At 38.5% G+C, this 20,475-nt stretch overlaps 1 protein-coding gene across 4 annotated transcripts in view; it reads left to right on the top strand.

Moving 5' to 3' along the window:
- LOC145436083 (uncharacterized) overlaps positions 1-20,475 on the top strand; it is a 117,434-nt gene that overhangs the window by 64,568 nt on the left and 32,391 nt on the right. For 2 of the 4 annotated variants that reach the window (XM_080313359.1, XM_080313358.1), the window contains exons 2-7: positions 5,943-6,108; positions 9,806-9,880; positions 13,194-14,003; positions 15,162-15,245; positions 17,838-17,903; positions 17,992-18,057. In XM_080313359.1, the coding sequence (XP_080169485.1) occupies positions 6,051-6,108; positions 9,806-9,880; positions 13,194-14,003; positions 15,162-15,245; positions 17,838-17,903; positions 17,992-18,057 (1,159 nt within the window). In that variant the 5' untranslated portion in view covers positions 5,943-6,050. The remainder of the gene's footprint in view (positions 1-5,942; positions 6,109-9,805; positions 9,881-13,193; positions 14,004-15,161; positions 15,246-17,837; positions 17,904-17,991; positions 18,058-20,475) is intronic. The other 2 variants (XM_080313360.1, XM_080313361.1) reach the window with 2 other exon arrangements.

Genomic DNA, 20,475 nt, shown 5'->3' with positions numbered 1-20,475 from the left:
TCTGATTGTATCCTAAAAACCAAATCTGTGCGATTGGGGTGTTGGCTACTGTATAACTTGTTTATCGGGTAATATAGGTAGCAAGTATAGAAACCCGTTGCACACTCCGCTCCATATTAATGTAGCAATAGTCCAGTGGTTCTCAATCGGGGGTCGCCGAAGCTTTATCAGGGGTTCCACTAAACCTCTAAATTTGCCAAATAATTGATAACCTAGTGACCGCAGTTTCGCTTCAACTGCTAGAACTTCTGGACTGACAACAACCTAAAGACCGTATGCGATGTAGTATCCTATGTGCGAACTCATTTTCAATACGAAATTGCCAATAGCCTACTTTTACAAACATTTTGGCTGTTAAGAAATGTTTTGTTGGGGTTCATGCAAAAATAAAAAAATTAGAATTCGTAAGGTCAATCCGGAGGAAATCAAAATGTTCACGACACATTTTCGATTTCACGTTGTAAGTCACAACAAATGAGTGAACAGCTGTTTGAAATAGAAATTCTAGAAGTATCTTTCACAATAATCAGTGTCAGAGACGGAATGAGCTGCTAGACATGTTTAATAAAAAATTGTGTCTCAATGTTGGTGCGCCATATATTGCGATCGTGCCAAAGGTGTCGTTGGAAGCGTTACCCGATATTATTACATACGCAACCATCTATCTCTGTGTAAATAAATTTTCGGCACTCGCTCATAACAAATCGAATGCGCGGATTTAAAGAGACGACCACGTGCTTCAAGAGATGCAGCTGTGAACTTCGCTTTGAAATTACAAAAGTCTACCAAATTAATTTATATAGTACAATGTATTTTTCAAGAAAAGTCATTTTGTTGCTGTTTATCACTAGCCTACAGTGGTCATATGCTCATGACAGATGACGGTTGCTTGGGAATTAAGCTAAATTTGAGATAAAGCTTCAGTGGTTTGCGGGAATCCGTGAAGGTCCAAAAGGGGTCCGCGCAGACAAAAAGGTTGAGAACCACTGCAATAGTCAGACGCCAAATAAATTGTCCGGTCCGACCTAGACCGTCACGGCGCGAGCTTATACTCCTCTGCAAGTCCTCGTCGGAATTGATGGCAAAGTGACGGAATTGGCATTATTTGGTGATGTTCATGTACTTCAGCATTATTCGCTAGGTATCGTGCACAATACATTCCACTGAAATATATGGCTGGAATTTGCAATACGACATAACATGACGTCATAGATTCACGTTCGCGTTCACACAGAACCTTCTAAAAAGTTCGCATTTACACGAACCAAAACCTTTCAGGGACTCGAATCATCTCTAGAGCCACATTAAAATCAAAACATCTGGTGAAACTGGATCGAGCGAATCAAGCGCGAAAAAAATCTTGAACTTGGGTGGGCCATCTGCAAGTCCAATTAGAGGGTAGAAATGCAAAAGTTACGATCCTGTTGCAATGCCTAACGTATGGTAGTAAAACATAATTTCCTGTTCTACTTTTCCTGTGCTCTCGGCAATCATTGCCCGATGTTTCAAGATATCAGTATTTTATTGTCACGCCTCCTTTAGTGCAGATGGAGTATAGCTTACGCCTATGTATGAAGAATGAACACTATGATATACAGGAGATACAAACGAGTTGTCGTTACATATTAGCTTAGGCGCGGAACGATATAAATTCACTTCTGCTTTTGGATTTTGGACTTTTGTCGGTCAAAAGCACCTTTGGCGAGTGGATGCAATTTCAGTATATTTAATTATTTATAGGCACGATGCCTAGTAGTTCCATTTCATCCGGAGGGCGCTGTTGAGGTTTGCCTAATTCAATTCCACAAGCGAAATTCAGAGTATTATTCGTCTTGATTCCTACTATTTACGAAATCTTGTTATTTCATATTGTGAACTTGTGAGTGAAATGTGTCGGACCGACCAAATTATTGAATCTGACTGAGGACTGATCGCAATCGATAGCCGAGTCTAGATCGAAGGCCTCGAACCTTTTTTTAGAAAAGAGTCACATTTTTAGGGTTTTGTACGTGTGTTGCTTGCATGCATTCTGTCTCGTCGATTTCAAATTTGTATTTCTTTACAGAGCGCTTCATTTACCTCTGCGCGCTCCTCTGTCGCATTTGCATTTATATGATATGTATGATATCTATGATGTGTAGGATATCTATGATATGTATGATAGGTATGATATGTATGATATGTATGATGTGTATGATATGTATGATGTGTATGATATGTATGATATGTATGATATGTATGATATGTATGATGTGCAAGATATCTATGATATGTATGTATACATATCGAAGGATTCGACCAACATGACGCGGTCATCCGCGCGAAGAAACTTTTCAAATTGGTTGGAACACCTTCGAATCCACTTGTACGGTGAGGGCAAATGCGTAAGGTACGGGCCTGTTGAAATGCGTTAGGTATGGTAAAAAAATAATATGCTTTCTTATTCCACTTTTCTTGTGCCGTCGGCAATTACTACCCGGCCCTGCATGATCATGGACATGTTTCAGGATATCAGTATTTAATTGCCACATCTCATTTAGTGCAGTTGGAATATAGCTTACGCCTATTTACGGAGAATGAATACCATGATCTATGGACAAACAAACAAATTTTACCACATTGTGTGTCAAGTCGTTGCTTATTAATTTAGTAGCGGAACAATATAGATTCACTTCTGCTTTTGGGTTTTGGTCTTTTATTGTTGGCCCATAGCTCCTGTGACAGGTGTGTGCAGCTTCAGTGTATTTATACGCATGATGCCTAGTAGGCTGGATAGTGCCGATCGTGCTTCAAGACGCTATCTAGATTTGCATAATGTAATTCCACAAATGAAGCCCAAAATATCATTTGTCTTTACTCCTACTATTTACGAATTCCTGCAATGTAATATTGCGATCTTGTGAGGTACCAGCAAATATATTGTTCAATCTGGCTGAGTGCTAATCGCAATCAATAACAGTATAGAGCAGGGGCACCGAACCGTTATAAGAACAGGGTCATGTTTATTAGAAATTGTATGTATGCTGCATGTATGCTGCTTGTATGCATTCTATGTCTTTGTATTTAAAACTGTTTGTGAATGAAACCTCGGCTAGTTACTTTATAATAGTAAACGCCTCTTGATAAAGTATGCTTCTTTACGGTGATGACTATAGAAGTATGGAATGTGGATATGAACATATTGTTGTCATGGTTCTTCTATTATAGCTGAAACATATGACTAACTAAATAATGTCATTACTACTGTAGCCATAGTACAGGGTTACTCATGCTTTCCTAGCTCACGTTCTATATTTTCCGCATCCGACGATTCTGCGATCCACCAACCAATCTACATTTTAGGTCCACGGAATTTTCTCATTTATATGTAGGCTACTACTTGATCAATGATGAGAACTGTTTCGCGGCCTGCAGAAATAATCTCGCGATTCACCAAAGATACCTGATAGCGAAGTGTTCGATCGACGACTAACACGTTCCATACTTCCATAACTGCAACAGAAATGGGTTGCGAGTCCGACCGAGGTACGAGGTCAACACCAGACCTCCTTCCTATTGTACCAAATATAGATGAATATTTAAAAAAACGCACCATTAATATACTTAATGTCAGAGGTGGTCACTTGGGATAGTGCAAACCCCTGAAAGGTTCTGGTTCGTGTGGACGCAAAATCGTTTGAAAGGTTCTAGGCCAGGGGCTCCCAACCGGGAAGGGGGATAATTCCCAACTTACGGGAAACTCTTAAACTTTTAAGGGAGAATAAGGCCACAGTTGGTTCACAAGGTTTTTAGATATTATGCTAGAACTTTTTAGTACTAACCTAGTTATTTGCAATTGCATGTTTCTTTGACGGATTTTCAGCTATAGGTGCATGTTTAAATGCCTTCCGCAGATATTACACCCCATGATAAAGTGAGTCTCGTGAGACGATTTAGTTGGGCCCGTGACAGCCTCTCGACCAAATTGCTAGTAAGCAGGAAAAGTCAAGACGAATTCATCAAAAGACCGCTGGTGAAAATGTTTACCCTTTTAAGCCCACATATGAACTAACGTGAATAACATACCAAATTCATGGAATAAACTCCGAGCCATAGCAAGCGGACTTGGTGATTAATTTTTCGTCAGCGGCTACCCAACCGGTCAAAAACAGGTCTAATTTAGCTGCACTTTACCAAGGTGTATAGTGAAGTCCGCATTCGACATAGTTCGGACATATTTAAATATGTTTGGCCATATATTGGTCAGTCAACAAATGGTTATGGGTTAAAAAGGCCATTTTTTAGTCACAGGCAACTTTTTCATAGGGGAGAGTTTCAGCTTAAATATAGGCCAAGGGGTCCACGAGACGAAAAAGGCAGAGAACTACCGTATACTAGGCGAACGCGAACTCGAACGCGAATATTGTTAATTCTAACCCTCCATTTCCGTAAACCAATATATTAATGTACATCATAGATAGTGTCTACTCAGGTCACATTACTGACACCACAATGTTGCAGTAAAAGCTGACTTTTCAAGCATAACCAAATGTATCAACTGGAACATGGAGATGCTATATTAACTCCATAAATAAATATTTTCCGTCGCACTGTTCACAATTTCGACGAGAAATAACAATGGAATGTAAGATTACGTCATAATGGTCCAACCTAGGCATGAATTTCTAAAGCGCTACGCTATTACTACGTTAATATTGATCGGAGTGAAATGATAGTTTCAATACTTGCAACAGATATCAACTCTATCTACACAAACGCCAAAACTCCGATACGGCGGATTTATTAGATGATGCAATATGCATATTAAATGAAGATAGATCCAGTACGTCTGCTATATTTTATACATTAGATAGCGATGTAGCCTATTCCTTTTATCAATTTCGTCGATGTGAATCATTGATAATAATATTCGTTATTGCGATGCAAGCACACAGCACAGAGTCACGAAATATTCACCGGCAGAAAGCTGAATATTTCGAGCAAACTTTTTTTAAGGCAACTCAGATTTTGACAAGGTCAAGGTTCATGCTCGTTAAATGTTGAATTTCATTTCACGCTGCCAGCTCCATGCAGTGACTGGTTGGAAGTTTAAATGGAAATAATTCTGACCAAAGATGTTTAATGACGTGAATAATTATAATATATATGGAAAAGAGTCACAGAGTGGAGCCAACCAAGGTGAACCTGCGAACGTGAACATCCAAACTTGCGAGGTTCACACTTCGAACGCGATCCTACCTAAGTATTTGGATTTTTTCTACGCTCCTCCTCGTGAGTAGGCCAATTCATGTTAGAATAAGTAATTTGTTACTTCTTAGCTTCATATATAAATCATTATGGGAAGGCGATTCCGAAGTAGGCATTTCTGCTGTCCCTGTATTCATGCCGAGACTGCTATAGCCTAGTGCTTGCAGGGCTGAGGAGATTAAAAAATATTTCAAGGCGACTTAGTGAGATAGCAATCAACTATATCATTATAGACGTAGGTTTTTGTATAGGCGACCACACATTCGAGAACGGAGAACACTTTTTAAAAATTTTCATACTTACAATACTGGGGCAAAATCCGGAAAAAATGGTCAATTCATCATGTAACTGTGGCTGGTTGAATAAAAAAAAGGTCAATTTTCCGGCTCAACTCCCGAAGTAAAGTTTTTCTTCCACATTTGCCGTTGGTTGACTAAACAAATAGGTCGTCACGTTCATTCAAACCACGAATTTTCCGGTTTAGCGTCATTCTTAGCTCTAAAAGCTTTAAAGTTGGACGAATTGCTAAAAAATAGGACATTTAGGCGTCCTCTGAGGATATTTTAGAAAACCAGAAAATGGGGGACAAATCCTCCTAAAGGAGGACGTATGGTAACCCTACCTATAATCATCCTATCACTATTCGCAGTAGGCTACACCTCGATGAAAAGTCTTTAGTTTCAATGCGATTGCAGGAATATCCCATGTAGCTATCTATTCCATAAGACCACAAAGGGGCGGACTGCAATCGTCTTGTTTCAATTGTTTATGAAGCGCAATCGGAATTACAGACGGCAGCAGCAATGAGCGAAGATTCTTACAACAATTCGCCAGGTATCAAGGACGCAGCGACGAATTCAGGTACGTTGTGCTGTAGAAAAGAAGTCAATATAGCTTGTGGCTCAGACATGCTGCATTGGCATGATAAAAAGTAGTCTGAAGGTAATATGTCCAGTGCATACATTTGGTATGGCAGAAAAGGCCACCGTTATATTGATATAACCACTGGCGACGATTCCTAAATTCTATTTCGCCAGCAAGCATAGGGGCGGGGACGGGTTAATGATGGCATGAGATTAGTACAACACCGCGACCACAATTCCGCAGTCCAAATCGAAATATACGTTAGTCCGTAGATGTTAGGCAAATGTGATAATGTCCGACTTCGGAAACACCCGACTTTTGAAGCGAAATTACTATCCTAATCCTTGAGTAGCAATCCTGCAACTTGGAGCAGCCCCCTGAAGACAAAGCAAAAGCTACATGTTAGGAAATGATCAATGCCAAGAGCTACTAGGTACTCTTGCCGTTCACTCCCTCCCGATTTCATTTTTTTTTTCACTTTAACATTCCGACAGATATTTCCTTGGTAAATAGCGTAAAATCTGCCCATGTCAAAGTGAAAAAATTCAACTCAGTGCGGGTAAAAGGCGAGAGTAAGTAGTAGTTCTTCACGTTATTCAATTTCTAAAAAGTGGCTCTTGCTTGCAAAAAATTGTGAACCCTGGCCTATAGTCGTCAGGGTCTGATAAAGATATGTTGGACTTGATAAGGGAGCGATGAGCCAAAAAAGGTTTGGGAGCCACCGGTCAAGCATATGCCAAACTTACGCATTTCCGTGTACAAATGTAGTGCGCTCCTGAGACTGTAATTTAATCTCTTTTGAGTGAAAGACCAAAATAAATAAGCTTTGAACGAATTCTCCTTGGACCCTGTTTTCATATGCGATGCAACTTGTTCGGATATTTTAATATGTTTTTGAGCAATCCGCAGTCTAAATCGTGTGGCGCTTGACTGATTTCAGACAATTTACCAAATTCCCGCTCAATTTAAACCCTTGACCGAAAATGCGACTTGTAAATACAGACTATCAGACAAGCTGCCGAGAAATCCAATTGATTAATGTCAACTAGCTTCCAACATCCAACTACACCTTTGTAAATATTATATTAATAAAACAAGTACTGTGTGGGCCCGAAATAACGTAAATTTTGTCCCCAGAGTCCAATTGTAATAAAATAAAATTCATCCGGTTTGGAATTAGCTTATCTATGCATATGCCAAATTTCAGGAGAATTGAAAGGGTAGTGGTGTCAACACCGTGAGGTTTGGAATGGCCCGTGCTCGACTTGATTATCCGAGGAAAACATAAACAATGATCGACAGGCGATCAAAATGTTGTTGCTATGACAGTGGGCGAGGTCAATATGCCAGGTTTAAGAAAGGTAGCCTATTTTCGAGCGAGTCTTCCGACTTTCCACGGTTTTCGTCAGCAGTCATATCGTGTGTGTCTGTCTATTCCTCACAGTCTGCCAGTGGAGAAAAATGTAGTTTACTCATATTTACGTATTCAAACGATGCATTTATGTGGATTTTAAATCATTGACAGTGGATGCATATACTTGGATCGGGTTGTGAGATTCCCATACATGCCTGCGCTGCATGCATACATGTGTTGTCTAATATTTTTGCTAACCACCGTGATGCAATTGGATAATTTGATACAAAAATGAGCCCGTATAAGGTTAATACCCACCAGCAACGTTTTGCATTAATATGTCAGGAAAAATGAGTTAAACATGACATTACGATTTGAGAGTAGATTGTTAGAAATTATCAATAAGGTCTATCGTAATTGGAATGCCATAAGTAGGACTATACATACCGTAACTGAAAGTATGTGTTTATCGGAAGCATATCAAACAACATCCATGATTTCTGTATCAGAAGCAGACAGTAAGAATTACAGGATAACACTGATTCCGATTCATTCACCAAAGACTCTGACACCTGTACCACATAGTGGTAAGTTAACCCCGATAGTTAGCCTACATATCGACTAGTTGTCCTGCCTGGTTTTAAAGTGCTCTATTATTTCAGCGAAGTACCGGTATGTTATTGATATTGTAACAGTGTATAGTATACGAGTCACACCAATAAATATGATTTTATATCTTTGTTGCATCTGCAGTTGACGGCTTATACTTGTAGTTATGAACTTTATCAAGATTTTGCTGAATGATTCTGATGCTTCCATAGTTATAGAGTTCTGTAACAATTCAATTGTATTCTCCATGAATTCTGTTCATCAAGACTTCGCTTTAATTGTTTATTTGTATGTTATCTATGTCATATCTTCTTCAACGTGACTATACAGATGCTGAATAAAGTTTTTTTTCGATGCATATAGTATGTATGTACCATTTTTAATAGCTTCTTGGCGGTACAGAGCTTCAATATACAATTAAACATACTATTCATTTTTTTGAATACGTATTAGAATTTGACTGCCAAGCCACCAAATTTGACAGGAAATTTTAAAATTATCATGCAGAGAATTTTCACAAATCGTAATCATGTAGCCTACCGTGATTTTTGGCTATTCTACTTGTCAAATGAGACTTACCTTGGCATTTTGATGCTCCATTTACGGGTAGACATACGCTATTTTCAAATAAGGTTTATTGTAAAAGAAGTGCTTCAACCCCCTCCTCAACCGCATTGTCATACCATGCTGACAAAAAGTGTAGCAGGTCAATACTAATTTTACAGATAAAGCTACTTGTCAGAGCAGAGTAGATATCACTGGAGCCCTATTCGATTTACAGGGCATAGTTTTACTTCGAATTTTGATCCCCATGATGGAAAATGTCATAGTTGTACGAACGATACACTATTTTTTTACAATGTTCAAAATGAATTTCTCAACACCAACGCTAATTTCAGTTTACTCAACATTTGATTCCGAAACCATGAAATTTCCGTGATGCTAAGATCGTATTATGATATGATAACATGACAGAGGACGACAGTTTAATATGTTCAGTGGGATGTAGGCCTACGTGCAACAGCTATAGCATAGTTTGATTGCATATGAGCAAAGTTGATCAAAGAAGCCATTTCTGGTACTCAAGTATTTTATGTAGAAGTAGTGCTGTAAATTATACGAAAGAACATGTAGAAATAGGGATTTGGAAGACTAACCAAAATTACTTCAGTAGCAGTACAAAACGGAAGGTCTGAGAAGTACTCCAAGTAGTTCGAAGAAGATGAATCACATACTTTTGTTCCTCAATCCCATAACTAACAGTCGGCCTATTCATTAATTGCTAGATGTATATTCCGAAAAAAGCAAGAATGACAAATGGTGATCAATATAGGGGCAATTTTGTTATCAACAAACTGTTGCCGTCGCGCATGGTTCCCATTTCAATGCTGTTTCCGAAACTCCATTTATGAGAGTCCCACTATAAGCTATATCCAAACACTTTTTTCTACATGACACAATCTAAAGCGTAAAAGTAAGCAGTTTGGTTTCAAAAACTGTTCAAGTGGAGGATAGCTTCTTCCTCAAAGAGTAGGCCTACTTAGAAACGGGAGAAGTACCTCACTACTAACCATTTTTCGATGGAATAGATTTTCATATATGGATTCATCCGTTTATCAAATACACCGGTATCTGGCTATCAGCTCTATTAATCAGGTATTTGCACGCAATATTGGATTAGCGTAATTCAAATGCTTCTGATTTAATTCAAATCTAAAATTTATCTTTCAGAGACATGGAAAAAGTTACGTACCTGTATGGGGCCTGCCGATCATCATTTCCAGCAAGAGAACATTCCTGATGAAGGTAGTCTATTTTAAAACGTGATAAATGATTACAATTGTGTCAATGTTTGTCCCATCTAGCTAAAAGTTACTTGTGATTAATTACTATATTTTATTCAACATGTGGAGCCAAAATTTTTGAAAAGTATGTTTTATGAATTTTTGCAAAAAGTCTAGCGTCGTAGAAATCTTTATTCGTCATGTGTCATCTATAATAGAACAAATTTACATTGACCTTATAAACTATCGCCACAGATGTCCACATACCTTTACAAATTAACGTCTGTTCGCACAGTACTGGGTACAATTCAATACATACCCACGACGTCACCGACATGGAATTTCGAATAAGAGAGCGGCCAATGTATTATATTTAAATGTTACAGGAACCCCATTTTTGTCACGGCCTTTGACTGGTGTATTTTGATAAAGTCTCGAATCCAAGGCACGCAATGAGGCAATGGGGCACTTATAAGCCATATGTCTGTGCGTTCGCAAAAAAACGCATAAATCAGCATGCCCTTAGATTCAGTAGAAAATCCCTGACTCATCCCCTCAATATTAATGCGTAGCGAATAAATGCCATAAATTCTGACATCGGCAGTAATCTGTTCGATAATCCCGTTTTTGCGGACGATAAATTTCGCGTGATCGGGAAGGGCCGTTCACACTTTCATGTGTGTGCCTGGGAGTCGACTTTTATCAAAATACACCAGCCAAGGCCGTGTCAACAAAAGAAGGCCGTTTACCATCCATAAATATTACATTTAACGCTGACAACTGTCAGACGAAACTATTGTACAATAACCACGTGGCTATGTCAATATGAATGTATTATTCAATTGTATATGGACGTTCTGTACCACCACGAAGCTCTTCACTTATTTACATTAGAAGATAATGCGTCAGCAGATAAGACCTAGTAGCACAACAAGCATTATTAAATAAACCAGGCTTGGTAGCAATGATTGGGCTAGCCACAAATGACAGAACGTTCTAGTACAATACATGAAGATAATGATGGATATACCTTGAAACCACAGAGTCGTAGAATGTGCTTCAGGCTGGCGTGTGTTACACGATACCAGTGAACTCACCAATTGGCGAAGTCGCCACTTGAAGAATTTGTGAATAGAAATGAATTCAGTTACTATTACGGTTAGGGCATCCGGTATGGGTGTTACGGACATTTGGGGGCGCTTCTTCGATATACGCTCGATAACGAAGCAGCGCTTGTCATTAAACCAATAATGCTTCTGTGAACACGTCGAACTTCATGGTATTTCGCGTTGGGGGTGAGAATATTACATAATATTATACACCTAATGTTCCTAATCTCCCGCGTTTATACCAATGCGACCGCGTAATCTACGCATCCTCTGACATCCGTACAGTAACTGATGCATCGATTTACATTTATAATAATAATGCATAGATTATGGAAGTAATGATTAATACGTTTTTAATCCCGAGATCGTCAAGTGCCAAGGTCATCAATTACCGAGTTCACCAGCAACCCACTGTCAACCTGTTGCACGACAAAAAACACACCATAAGAATATATATAGCCTAGTTGCTGCCAAATGAAACATACTTTTGAGACAAAACTAATTTCTCACATCCATCCTGATTATCACCGAAGTGCGGCCTGTTCTACAGCCTTAGGCGCTTCATGCCAGCATGGGTTCTTCTGATACTCTTTAAATCCTTAATCCAATCGAAGTTACACTATGGCATCCTCTGTTGGGGGGCTGCCAGTAAAACTGCACTCAAGCCGCTGCAAAAACTACAACATAAAGTACTCCGAATCATAGCTAGGGCCCCAAAGGGGCCTGGCTGCCCATCCAACAAGTCGCTGCTGAAGAGATTCGGCGTCCTAAACATAGAAGATATGCGGAAACTAGAAATCGCCAAGTTTATGTATCAGTTCCACTGCGGTCGTTGCCCCGAATATTTCAATGACTTCTTTACCTCGGAATCAAAAGCGCACAAGTACAACACACGCGCGTCCACGTCGTCCAAATATCATATGATCGACCGAAAAGATCATCGCTCTATCAAATATGCCGGACCTGATGTGTGGAACAGTATCCCGCCGGCCATCCGACAGTCGACGAGCATGTCCACATTCAAGTCGAAATACAAGCAATTACTACTAAATAAATACAGTCCATCCTACCGGATTACCGGACCACGACTGACCTATCGATCTCGCTTCCCATGACATGCCGCCCTATTTATTGTCGCTTTCTTTTTCTATACTATCTTCTTTACTTTCATTCAGTGTGCATGCCTCCTCTTTACATCGCCTAGGCCAAGGTGGGTGTCAGATTCCATAGACTGCTCCTTGTCGCTTCGACACCTTCCTGTCTTTTCATTGTATCGCATTTTTTTTGTGGTGTATTGAACTGATAAAATTGCTAATAAACCAATGATGATGATGATGATGATGATGCTTCATGAAAAAATGCAATGATAATGTAATAATTTAGAATTCAAAATTCGGAGATTAAAGCTAAAATTCGGAATTACTGCACAGTATAAATTCACGAAGCTTTTTGTTAAAATATATGAATTCGGTTATTCCGAATCCCAACACAGCTCAATGTGCAATGAAAATAGTTTGGTTATGTATCCTTGCCCTTGCTTACACATTATTGGATGCAAGGGATTCAGGCGGGGGACTCGATTCAAACGAAGATTATTTGTCAAATTCTTCTGTATTGTATTGATCAAATGTCGTAACCCCCATTCATCCAAGCGCGGATTTATTATTACTCTTACCGTAAAACTAATGATTCAAGTTTCATTCACCACCAGTCGGTAATGTCTCTTGTTAGAACAGTGGTTCTCAACCTGGAGGACGCGTCCCCCGTGGGGGCGTGAAAGCATCTGAAGGAGGCTCGAAGAAGAGGTCAAATTAAAGAGAAATTGTCGCGCTTCGCGCGGTTCACCTCCATTTCACGCGTCTTTCTCTTTATATGGACCGAATTTTATATTTTTTAATTCTATCATCAACAGTCATAACCTCACATGCCGTCAAGCAATCTGTTGGTTTTGCCAGCATCCCGGTTGTAATTTGTGATATGAAGATAAGGGTGGCGCGAAATTTTTCACTATCATAAAGGGGGGCGTGTTTACAAAAAGGTTGAGAACCACTGTGTTAGAGCATAAATGATGTTTTCTACCACTAAATCATAGCTTGGACTATAGACTGACTACAAATTAATCATCGATATACCTTAAATCATTCATAAATTTCCAATGACGGAACGCCGATCTAAGTGGGAGTTTCACAGTCTTTCTCATTTCTTGATAAAATTGCATTTATTCAGGTTGGAATCAAGTATCCGAAAACCTATATATAAACTACAGAAATAAAAGAGAGGGGATGTATGAAGGAAAGCAAAGCCTCCCTGGAACATATCGCGATGTTGCGATCAAAATCATCGACTACGATGTAGCGGTCCTCGGACGAATTGAACTTTTTGTAAAGTCGCATCATCCCAATATAATCAAGATTTATGAAACCGGATTGTTCCAAAGCCAAAGGAAGAGGGCTTACATTTATATAGCTATGCAATCAAGTTCTAAATCCTTGAGGGGCTTGATTGATGAAAATCAAAATGAGCCAGTGGATTTCGGGAAATATTTTTCATATGCTCGGCAAATCGTAGAGGGAGTTGCATTCATTCATGAACATGGCCTTCTTCATGGTAATATAAATCTGGATAATATCGTTCTTTCTTCATCAAAAGACAAATGCATAATTTCTGATTTGGATCTGTGTAGTCATATTCAGGAAGTGCAATCAGCAGCTGCTGTCATGTCGTCAAAATTACCCACAGGATTTGAAGCCCCTGAAACATTGGGGGTTGCACCCAATATCTCACCATGTTCGGACTCATATTCTATTGGGATGACACTTTTCGTGCTTTTCTCCGGGGGCGCACATCCATTTGGACATGATTTTAAAATGTTTTCCGCGGGTAATCAGGACCTCGACTTGTCAGCTATAAACAAACTGATGGAACCATACCGGGAAGAGAAAACTTATCTCTTAGATCTTATCGATAATTTACTAAGTCATGATCCTGGAAACCGTCTCAAACCAGCTGATATACTACAGCATCGATTTTTCAAAGGTAGGGCGACTTTAAATTATTACATTCGCCTATAATCATTTCCCTGCACATAACCCAACATACACACGGAAGAGTGGTTGCTGTCATGAGTTATAAGTTTCTGTGCTGCTACAAATGATAGATATCAATATGATTTGTGGCGATTGGTATTTCATTCTCTGCCATCATTCATTTAGTAAGATCATGCCATTCCTACTTGTTTTGTATGATTGTTATCCTTTTACTTTAGCATTATTACATTGGTAAATGAACTTCTCAACGTTTTCCTAATGTGCTTATCATTGATATTATTATCGATGCCATGAAAGATCAAGATTATCTTATGACATACAGTCTAGCTCTGCAATATTGACATGTCTGACATATTCATTTGGTCAGCCGCCTATTCATGCCTTTTATCTTTGAATATATATTTCTGCTCGTTTGATCTGAATATCCTCGTATTACGGTGTTATTCAATCGGAAAGTAAATTTAAGAACAATATTTTTATATGCGTTTCATATTATCTATTTCATGCAATAAGAAGGTTACCTATATGCTCATCTCTGCTAATAGTTTTTTGGAAACCTATATCTCCGAAGCGAAATTGTGATGTGTTTTCATTGCATGTAATTTGAATTCATTAGGTCTTCAGCCTCTCAGTTTGTATGCTGCTGACATGTGGAGAACCTACTATTCGAGTTGCTATATTTGGATTTCATCATGATATCTCATCTTATGTAAAGTATTTTGTGTGATCCTATTTTGCTGGGGGATGTCATATCTGGTAATATCCTTAGGTGTCTAAAAATCCTGTGATTAGGTGATGCAAAATATCTGTTACATTGGTAATATATGAGATCAAATAACATAGAATTGAATTTAGATATATACATTTGTGTTCGTTCATATCAAACTCTTTCAACATATTCATTTTTCATAAATCAATTGACACTATTCTTCTCATCCGAGCAAGACACATATCGCGCAATTTGAATTCGAGACATGCGCGTTGATATGAAAGCCTTTAAGTGTGTTTCAGTATTTCTGTGATCAGATCATTGATCACTCAACTTTGAAGTTGTGCAATGGCATATTCTCAGTGTCCTAGATCCTAGTTCCCGCATATTATCGGTATCCCAAAAATGTTATGGATAAAGAGAGTTGGTATAATTTAGATTCGGCGTTTCGTCCTTTGATTCCATCAAAAAATCATGACACTTACTTGAAGAAGGATAGTAAGAATCTCGCATCAGGAGGAGGTAAATTATATTGAAGAATAGAGGACGGCGTAATGAGTTCCGACTTCGGAATCTTGACATCTAGGGCTGCATTTAAAACAAATGGCTCTCTAATGCACTTTGTTTTAAGCATTGAATAAGCAGCGTTTTTAAGGGCCTTTTTGAAAGAAGACAAAATTATGTTTTTTACGTTGTATAATTATGCCATAATTGTGTAATTACTTTCCAAAAAACATGTTGTATTTGCCTACGGACGAATACCACCCGATATAACCGACGTATATGCGATATGGGATGGTTGGAAACTTCAAATTAGTTGGTTCAACAGCTATAGTACGTAGATATTTCGTCGAAGGAGCTATATGTACCCTTTGTTTTCAATGGTCAATGCCGATCGACTATAACGTCCAAGTTGAATATTGGTTACGTCATGGCTTCAACAAATACCTGTATCAAACAAGGGACTTGATTTATACATGTCTGCTTTAAATCATATAATTCGCTTCGTGACATTGTGTTTTTGTGGTGGGACGACCAATAAATCTTTCCCTCCTTCACTCAACTAGTTTCAAAAAGTTAACTAGGTTGAGTCATTTGTTGCGTATCCGATTGAAGGTGACTACTTTTGACATTGCATGGTGCGTCTTCGCAACCAACGCAAAATGACCAATAGTACCATCAGTTATGAAATTTTCAAAAATATGCTCAGTTTACGTCATACAACATGTTTCACGCCAAGTGGTTGGTTGTATTTTACTCATAAATGTGGTATAAGATTATCCCAAAATACTTTGTATTTTACCAATTAAAATTAAAACAAGTAGGCTTGAAGTGGATTTTTCTTGGAAATGGAAGCACTCAAAACCATTCTATCTTGAGTGAGCAGCGCAAGTACTCCACGTTCCGTGGTCTATCTACATGGCTTTGTATCGTTACAATACAGTAGGGTTGTGTGACTAATCTCGAAACTTCGAAATGACGAAATATGAAGGCATGTCTGAAGGAAAAGTGAAGCCTTTTTCACGGGTTCACATCTGGATACTTGGCTGCGATAGAGTTGACATTGACATTAACATTGACTTGCTAGAAATGAGTCAACGAAATTGAAAGAGCGTCGTTGAAACGATGGTAATATATATTAGCAAATAAAATACTTATAAGGCTTAAAATGGGCATCATGAAGAGGAAATGGACTGGCGCACAGCTAAAATATAGCGAAATATATTTCCCAGGTTAATATCGTTACCCGAAAGTGTCTTTTGTCGTGAAGATGCAGATTTGAAGACATTGTCGCTGTTTTCTTCGCAATACGTTATGAAATTTGCTTTAACGACTCCTAAATACCCCTACAAGGTGAATTACGAAGGCTGAGCCATGATTTCCTAATTTTAGTGAATCTTCATCATCATAGGCCATTAATATGTACCGTAGTGAACTCGCGCTTGCCAGGGGAATATAGACACACTGCAGGATATCGAACAAAAAACAAATATCATAATGCGTTGTAATGACAACATCCACAAGCGCATTTGCTCTGATTACGTGAAATTCACACTGTTGCGCCAAAAGATATCGCCTAAAGCCTGAGAAATATATTGTACTGTATTTTACCTTGTTGCAATTTATTTTCTGTTAATGGTGCCGGATTTCTATGCTGAAAGTATGGATATGCGATGCATATCATTAATATCGTTTTCACGGGGCTCTTTCAATGTAGTTAGAGCTTATCAGTGTCATATTGATTTTTCATATATTAGCGATTCAATCAGCAAATCTCGATCACAGCCAAGTATCAAGATGTAAACCCGCGAGAAAAGCTTCATTTTCCCTTCATGCATGCCTGGAACACGATATTTCGTCATATCGAAGTTTTGATATTAGCCACCGTAAATACTATAAATTCAAAAATGGTCCAAATTTCAATTCAAGATAGCATGGCCTTTATTGGTCGAAATTGATTGAAATTTAGTGTTTGATGTGTAGCGTGTTTTTGGGCAACCTGACGATTTTATCACTAAGTGAGTGAAACTTGAAAAAAATGGTATTTTATAACAATCCTGCCATACAGTCATTGCACATAGGGTTGTTTAAAGTTACTCTTTTTCTTCATATATAATTGAATATTGGATCAAATTGTTAGGTTTTCTAACATACGCTGTGCAGCAGTGGGTACCAACCTTTTTCGAGTCCATTAGTCCCTTTGTTATTTTTGCCCTCCTGTTTCATAAAATAGCTGACAAGGTGGCGATATCACCCACGTTGGGAACCATGGCTGTACACCAAATTTGACTCGTTGCCAAGGTGTGAAAGCGAAGTTACGAGACTTCAATTATTCTAAATTTATTCAAATTTTAATGTCAACCGCATCAAAGTCTTAAGTTGTCTGAAACAACGATGTATAACAAATTTGGCTTAAAGTTTTTGTTATACTACATTAAAAAACAACTTACGTGGCTTAGCTTCTACTCATCCGAATCGAGCCAGATGGACGATGGATGCACTTGATGCAATTTTAAGCAATGATTCTTGTAAACCTACCACAATGAATAAAACAATTATATGTAAATGATAATGATTTCGTCGATTTCGATGCACTTGAAATTTCTCTTTCAGTTCAATCTCAACATGTAGAACAGTCATCCATTTCCGAAACTTCTGACAATGATTATTGGAATCGAGGTAAATCTCCTCAGCTTGAATATTACATCCATTAATTTACCGTATCTTAGAGCATTTTCCCCACATACGACCTTGTATTTTATTCCAGATTGTTCGGAATTTGTTCCAGGCTCATCTGGATGTGGACCATCTGCTAATGAATGTAATAGTCCAGGTATGGTAATCTTTCTTAATGAAATAAAATATTCTACGCAGGGCTTTTCAAAATTTCATGCTATACGACCAACTTTTCGAGAATAAATTTCCGTATGCCCCCTAACTCCGTAAAAAGTATTGAGAGTATTTGCACCACCATTTACCTTTGGTAATGTGGGATTTAGCTTTGGTAATGTGGGGCACCTAGTAAATTTTTGCAGGTAAATAGTTACCAATGAAAACATTGTTTAATCAGCATGGTTCATACACATTTAATAAGAATTTCAGGCCGCTTCAATTTTTTTACGTTCAAGTATTTAGAATCATTGTACTTAATTAGCCGTGCGCCTGTATATCTTTTTTATAAATCTTTTTTTATCATTCAAGTTCCTGTATTTTCATGAATTAGAGCCTTGAATCATGCCATGGGCAATTTGATCCTACATTAATCCAGTGATGCTGAACAAATATTACACTTTATTGTATCATGACGCTCTTACAAATTTGATTTGAAGCTCATCAGAAACTTATCATGTTACCATATGCAATACTTGTAGCAAGTAACAAGATCTTCCCAGCTCACACCATTCCCGCAGTTTGACATCACAATACTTGAATTAATTCAATGTTGGTGTTGGTAATTGTTTCAATACGGTGGATGGAGTGAATTTCTTTCTGATCATCGCTAACATGATGAAGACTCATTAGCGTCAGATACTTGTGATTGCGACGAGTCATTGCAATTTTGTTACGGGATATAAATATGTCCTAGTCAAAGTATTGATTGTTGGTACTCATGTAGAAATATCACCGAACATTTGTAGCCAAATATCAGAAGTAGCTACTTTCAAGACTTGCCTAAGATACTTCAAATGGAAGTAGAAAATGAAGATATAAAAGTAATAAAGTACTTTCAAAATTGTAGATCTGGTTGGCACGTCACATGCTTTTACTATTCGATTAAATGTGCTTACTTTCGAAATTGCAATATTCATATTCGCGACTAACCCTAATTGACTTATGATATCACAAAGTGATGCAATTTTCAACAATATATTCCGTTGCCGTGGTATTGGGGCTAGTTTGTGCTGTCATTATGGCAATTTCACTAATAAACATGATGGAAAGATATCTCAAAACTACTTCCTATTGACGAAATCCAAAGTCCGCCACATTAACTGTGCAATTATATCATGACTTTGGAATATCACAGTAGCGTTAAATCATATCTGCTCAGTGTTCACATTGATAAAAAATGAACATCGATATACGGCCGGACCCTTCGATAGCGGTGCTCAGAAAACCTGATCTAATAAGTAAGCGGGACCTGATCATACTGTTGTGACTTACTCTTAGACAATCCATTACATTTAAGTTGAGTTCACAAAATGGAGTCATTTGAAGGGTTTCTATGAGGCACAGAAGTTCAACATACAATTGTATATTATATCCGAATAGAAATAATCCCGAATATTTTCGGCTAACACTCGTCAGGGGTAATCGTCAGCAACTAGTAGAGGATTGGAAAGAACGTTCTCTACCAGTGGTTTCCAACTTTTTCGACTCATCGCCCCCCTTTGAAGCTCCACACCGATCATCGCCCCCAAATATTGGGAACCGAAAAACAGCACTTCGTCAGCCCCAATCCGAAGAAACCGTTGGTCTTTGGCCCAATAGGCTGATAAACCAAACCCCAGACCCCCCTCAGCCAATGGGCTTTTTGTCGCTACATATTAGCTATACCCTATTTCATGTACTGTTTGTTGAGTCACCGTATATTGCCTAAACGCGCGAGGCGCGACAAATTTATATAATTCATGTTTGAATCGATCAATATGGTCGATGTGGTATGCTGGAAAAGGTAGGACCCCTAAATAGCCTAATAATTAAACATCTTCGGCGTAATCGTTGTTATATTGACTTCTTTACATGATGCTATTTCGTGACCTCCTATATCTGCTATGTCAGAAGATATGGAAATCGTCGAAACGTACCAAATTAAAAGACGCACATGATTTCATATTGGTGTTTCTTTACTGGCAAATATTTTTTTCCTTGTGGGATGGCATTTGTCCTGTAGGGTTAAGGTCGCCACGACAGGAATATTCGACGTCAGCCACTGAGGCGCCTATGGACAATTAAACATATATGTATATATATCGAAGTTTTCGGTCAGCACAAGGGCATTCCTTTTCGGCCAAGGTCTTCTCGCTGCTGATCGTTCTGGCACACTTCTCGGAGTCGCATGTTACATGGCCTTTAACTTCATATGTCTTGATGCGTCGTGGTGCAGTCATGACCGACGCCGAAGTCTCTCATTTCCATAAATCATACGTATTTTTGTTGGGTGACGGGTACCCCGACATCAGGACACATGAAAATGTTAAATTGCGACCGGTGCGAAACTTTTTTGAAAAAGTCGCATGAATTAAAAAAA

This window comes from Botryllus schlosseri, chromosome 3 (assembly GCF_051294905.1).
Source record: "Botryllus schlosseri isolate E-star chromosome 3, Bs_hap1, whole genome shotgun sequence".
NCBI lineage: Eukaryota > Metazoa > Chordata > Ascidiacea > Stolidobranchia > Styelidae > Botryllus > Botryllus schlosseri.
Note: the sequence above shows the minus strand (reverse complement) of the source record. Positions and strands in the feature narration are given on the sequence as shown.